Here is a 6,000-nt window from a genome sequence, read left to right as displayed (position 1 = left end):
TAAAAATATATCTGCGGACAGCCTATAAATGCAATTTGTCTGAGACAATGATAATACAGCTTTATATATATATATATATAAGTTAAAAAGAATAAAAAATAAAACCACAGAATGCCAAAACCACAGCTCTGGCTTCCTAAATGAAATGACATCTTCCATTAGCCCTGCTTAGGAAAGATCTTATTTTAAGAAAATATCTGTTTAATTTAATTCAGTCTTCCTCTTATCAAGCTCCATTTAAGATCTTCTGAAAGTGATTATGTCTCATATCTTTTGATTAGGACATTGGAGCCTACTCTATTTTTTACTCCATCAAAATTAAGATATTGTGCTTTTCAATGAATTTACATTTGGTTGCATTAAAATCTTAGCAAGGGAAAGCAGGGTTAAAGCCACATCCAGAGTTCATGGGAGGATAAGAAAGACTCCAGATGGATGCTGATTAAACTCTCCAGCAAAGACTATGGTCTTCCTTAAACATGAGAAATGCTAATTCAGTGACATTACTGCAGCTTTCCTAAATGCCACCGCTGGATTCAGAGAAAATGGAGCTGGAAAGGACCTTAAGCTGCCTAATCCAAACTTCTTCCAGAGATACATCAGCTGAAGTGAAGCACAGGCCATCCGTCCGTGGATGCTGCGAAGGGCCATTAGTGACTGCCCCTCACATGGAAGCTGCTGGGAGTGACTGGATGACTTGGAAAACCTTCCAATGTAATTCTTCAGAAGAAGATCATAGGACTGCCCCTGATGCAGTGTTTAGCTGTTTGGGGAATGAACAAGGAAAGTGTCCACATAAAAGGCTGGAAGCAGGGCAAAGGAAAAAGAGGGCATTTTAACTGCAGAACCAGAAAATCAAGGAACATGGCTGCAGCTGAGAGAGAGAAGCGTGTCAGACTGATATCGATCCACAAATCACACACAGAAGGAAGAAGCTTCTTGAAAAGCTCCTGACAAGACCTGTACTATGTCTGAAAAACACAGATACAGAAGGCAGTTGCTCACTGTTGTTCATAAGCGTGCACCTGAGTAACCTGTTTCTGTTAGGGTGTGCATCAGTGAAACTACATGGATGTTGTGTTAGAAAATATCAACAAAATTAAAATCTAATTGGAACATTAGACTTGATACAGGACAATTAAGCAACTGAAATAATCTATTCCAGTATACTACATAATAGCACATAATCTACCCCCTACTTAGCACTCCTTGGAGCACATCTAGAATGATGCGTCTCATTTGGGGCTCCCCAGTAAAAGAGAGATGCTGATGAACTGGAGTGGGTTGAGTGGACAGCCACAGAGACGATCAGGGATGAGAGCACTTGCCCTTGAGGAAAAGTTGAGGGAACTCGGCTTGTTCAGCCTGTGGTAGGCTTGGAGGGGACATAATCGCAGCTCTCCAGTGCTTCTGAGGAGGTTACCATGAAGATGGAGCCAGGCTCTTCACAATAGTGCAATAGTGGGCAAGAGACAAATAGAGACAAGGGAAGTGCTAATCGAAGAAAACCCTTTTTGACCACAAGGCCAGCCAAGGACGGGTGTCCTAGACCAACTATGCCATCTCCATCCGTGGAGGTTTTGCAAGATGAGACTAGATAAAGCCCTGAGTCTGACCTCAAGAGCTGCCCTTACTCTGAGCAGGAGTTTGGACCAGAGATGTCTTCAGTTGTCTTCGTGTGATCCGATGATCACAGATGCTCATGAGTGCTCCAAATTTGTGGCCTTTTACTCGCACAAAGCATATGAAATGCTTCTCTCTTCAAGACGCCAAAAAACCGATGCCAAGGGCAGAGGCCGCGGTTACCGGGCAGCTCCCACCACCTCTGCGCTACACCCGTGCACAGCCCTCCCCGCACCGCCGCCACAGCCCTCCCGGCGTGCGGGGCGCGCCTCAGGACGGCGAAAGCAGCCGGTGGCTCCCGGGGAGCCGGGGTCCGATCGCTCCCGGGGCGCCCTGCCCGCGGCGCACAGCCAGGCACAACCCCTCCCCGCCTCCGCTCGGGTGCTCACCGCAGACACCCCTCAAACTTTCCCCCGCAGCGTGCGCACACTCTTTCTCCCGCGCCGGGGGAAAACGTGCTCTCGCTCTCTCCGTGCAACGGGGCCGGGGAGGCGGGCAGCCTGCCTCCCTCCTCCCTCCCGCCCCGGCTCGCCCGCCCGCCGAAGCCTCGCCGAGGCTCCCGCATTGCACCGCCGTGCCGTGCGCGGGGCTCGGCGCTGCCCACCCGCGCCCCGCCGGCGCCCCCGTCCCCGGCTGGCGGTATGAGCGCCGGCGAGGCGAAGGAGTATCTGGCCCGCAGGGAGATCCCGCAGCTTTTCGAGGTAGGCGAGGCGGAGGGGGGGAGCGTTTTCCGCCCCGTCCGAGGGGGTGCTCCGCGTTGGGACCCCGCGGCGGGCAGCGGGCTGAAGGTGGCTGGAAGGACGGAGCAGTCAGAGGAGGCTGCGGCGCGCGTACCTTGCGCGGGGAGCGGCGCCGCGGAGGGCTGGCCCCGGGCAGGGAGTGCTGGCCCCGGGCAGGGAGTGCTGCCGGGCGACCGCGGCTCCCGGGGCCGGGCCGAGCTGGGAGCTGGCGCCGCGGAGCCGGCGGGGAAGCGGCTGCCGGTGCCCACCTGCGGGAGCCGCCGCGGGCGCGCAGGCAGCCCGGCGGCCGCGCCCCTCCGCACCGCTGCGGCGGCCGCGCCTGCCCTGCGCCTGCCGCCGGGGACAGCGAACTTGGCGGCCGCACGGCAGAGGACACCCGGGGCTGCTCCGCCGAGGAGTTCGGGCGGGGGTTTATCTCTCAGGTTTTCTCCAGATTTTCGTCAGTCTGGGAGAAAGAAAAAAACCAAACCACAACTGTTCAGTGAGGTTTAGCTTCCTACAAGTTCCCTGCTGCTAACGATTGATAATTACTTCTCTGTAAACGGGGGATTATTATTTTTTCCGAATCAGACATCCTGCCACCTATGTTAAACACATACATGCAGAAACACATGTATTTTCCCTGGTGTGATCTGAAGATGGACATTTTTTAATGTGTTTGAAAATGACAGGACCTAGACCATGCAAATGTTTTACTAACACGCTTAGAATGTGAATGGTTTAATGAGATGCAAACAAAACTGTTTTCCTGTAGAGGTTCAGAGCTTGAGCTGGCAAATTTAAAAAAATGGTGCATATCTTCTGCAAAAATACATGGCTAGTTGCTGGGGTTGGTTAAGTAGTATAGTAAGGGCATGGGTGCATATAAATTGTATCTGATTTTATAAATACATATGTGTGTAAATAACAATTATTGTTTAAACTGTAGTTAACAAAAAACTGAGCAAATCCTGAATTGGAGCTATTTATGTTTCTTACTAATAACTGTGACCCTCTAGTTTATTTCACAAAAATTAGGAAAAGCACAAAGGAACAGGAATCATCCTGGAAGACGTATATTGTTAAGAGTGGGTTGGCTGCACTTGTCTTGTGCAGGGGTGAAATGATGATTTAGGTATCACTTTGTCAAGGAAAATCAATTACCATGTGTGAGAGGAGAGCCTGGCATTCCTCTTCCACACTCCCCATAATGCCTGTAGGTACAGTGGGTGTAGAATTAATACTGTAGATGGGGGTTTTCTAGTGGCTGGGAATTTCTGGTCAATTAGATCTGAAAACACCTATGAACTTTGGGGTCAGGGTTTTTTTTCAGTACTGATCAAGATTATATTTGAGTATTTCTTGTGATTTTAAAAAAATCTTTTTTTCATTATTTGTTCAAGTGTTGACTCAAGAATGTGGTTAAGACACTTGTGAGTACACTGGTCTTAGGAAAATATACGTTTCAGTGATCTAATAGACTACGCAGAACATGTAACTTTTGTGACTATCTAGCTTTGCCAATAGTGGTTCTAAGAAATATATAGGGCACTTTTTTACTATTTTCAGTTTGTGCTACAGTGCAAGCAGACAAATATAAAGACATAGGCACGAGCTTCCCGTTCTGAATGGTTTTTGTGACACCAGCAAGCCAAAATCATACAATTTGGCAGGCCTCACTTTGACGCATTGGCTTGAAATGGAGAGTCTGAGGACTCACATATAGGGAATATGAGGTTTCTCTGTGTAACTTAAAATTCAGAGTGAGAGTGCTTGTTTTTTCCTGACATCTATCGTTATACTGTATATTTCTGACCTTACATTGCAGAGTCTGTTGAATGGATTAATGTGTTACAAACCCGATGACCCAATTGAATATTTGGAAAGCTGTTTGCAGAAAGTGAAAGAGCTTGGAGGGTCAGAAAAAGTAAAATGGGACACTTTTGTCAGCCCAGAAAAGAAGAGCCTGCCTCCACTCAATGGAGGACAATCCAGGAGGTCTTTTTTCAGGAATGGTAATGTATTAAGTATAAAAACGGTTGTATTTCTTGTGCTGTGGGTGGTTTTACATCCACTGCTGAATTATTTTACACTTCTATAGCAGATCAAGCTTCATTCTGATTTTCCTTAGGCAAAGGACTCAAGGATTCTGTTTCATTGTATTTTGGCATCTGTTTTGCTCCTCCCAGAATGAATGCTATGCAGGAGAGGAAATTGTGGTCATTTTGTAGCCTAATGATGGATGTTTGCTGTGCAAATGTTTAACACATCAGTGGAAAGGTTTCTCATACCTAAAACATCTGCAAAGATGGGGCAAAGTTGACTCAGTGCACTTGGTTTATGTTTTTAGTTGGTCCTTGTGGACGACATCCATAATAACTTCAATGCAGTTATACTAGGTTGTTTTTCTAGTTTATATTGGAGCTGTATGCTAATTTACTAAATACAACATAAATGATAAACATAAAAAACTTCCAAATCTAAGCAAGTGTCATACCAATACCTGTAATTATTTTATTTATAATGTTGTCATACAGTAATTAGCTCATCTTTCAGTTGCCATAGTTATTCTTCCTTGCCATCCAGCATTTCATTAAACTAATTAGCAAGACTACTATCTCTGTGTACTTCATGTATTACCAAAAGAGTTCTGCTTCACAGTACAGGTTATCTGCATAACAGAACACTTCTCAGAGGCCACTGCCAAACTCTGGGTGCTACGGGCACCTTTTCACAGAAAAGCTGATGTGCTTGTAAAGAAACAGCAAAGAAAACGGACTCATAGTGGTTCCAATTTAATAAATCAGCTAAAGAGGCAAGGAATATTTAATATAGTAACAGCAAGCACATTGTGAAATGAGGAGATAGTTGTACTTTATGCTTATGTATTATACTTATTTAAATCTGCGTAGGCAACGGGTCGTGAGTTTTCTGTGTGTTTCCACAATTCCCAGTTTATCTTACTATTTTACAGTGATGCCTGATAATTCTAACTTCCCATACCGACGGTACGACCGACTCCCTCCAATCCAACAGTTTTCAATAGAAAGTGACACCGACCTCTCTGAAACTGCTGAGCTAATTGAGGAGTACGATGTATTTGATCCTGCAAGACCTCGACCGAAAATTATCCTTGTCATAGGTACGAAGGCAGAATCATTTTGACAAGATGTTACTTTGCCTTTTTATTGGTACTGCAAATACATTGAATACCTTATATATATTTAAATACAGTTTTTCCATCTGCTGTAGCAAGTGCTGTAGCCTAATGAGAGTGTATCAGAAAGTGGAATTGTTTGTGCTGAGGGTGTAGCACCCCAACCATAAGCGTTTTAGGGGTTGCAGTGAGGACTTGTGGTCACGCTCTATAGACTGGATGCCTGTTAACAGCTGGAGCTTATGATGTGCTTATGGAGCACATCTGCCAGTGTCATTTAATCAAAAACGAACCTGACTCATGCATTTCTAAACAGCTTCACCATGTAAACCAAAGTGCTCTTCCAAAGCGTGCTCAGGATCCAATCTAAAGCACTGTAGTAGATGTACTCAAAGCTGCTCGCAAAAAATGTATTTTAAAATATTGGATAAATCAGCTCAAAAAGGTGATAAGGAACTGTTTTCCTCTCTATTTAGAACCTTGAAAACTGATGAGTATGTC

General features: G+C 45.7%; 1 protein-coding gene across 1 annotated transcript in view; it reads left to right on the top strand.

The window, feature by feature from the left end:
• Positions 1–1,875: 1,875 nt before the first annotated feature.
• Positions 1,876–6,000, top strand: part of AK5 (adenylate kinase 5) — a 92,631-nt gene continuing 88,506 nt past the window's right edge. The window contains exons 1-3 of the mRNA XM_065841753.2: positions 1,876–2,324; positions 4,171–4,357; positions 5,317–5,484. Of these exons, the coding sequence (XP_065697825.2) occupies positions 2,265–2,324; positions 4,171–4,357; positions 5,317–5,484 (415 nt within the window). The 5' untranslated portion in view covers positions 1,876–2,264. The remainder of the gene's footprint in view (positions 2,325–4,170; positions 4,358–5,316; positions 5,485–6,000) is intronic.

The sequence above is a fragment of the Patagioenas fasciata genome, chromosome 6 (assembly GCF_037038585.1).
Source record: "Patagioenas fasciata isolate bPatFas1 chromosome 6, bPatFas1.hap1, whole genome shotgun sequence".
NCBI lineage: Eukaryota > Metazoa > Chordata > Aves > Columbiformes > Columbidae > Patagioenas > Patagioenas fasciata.
The sequence above is the reverse complement of the archived record's forward strand: the minus strand, read 5'-3'. Positions and strand labels throughout refer to the sequence as shown.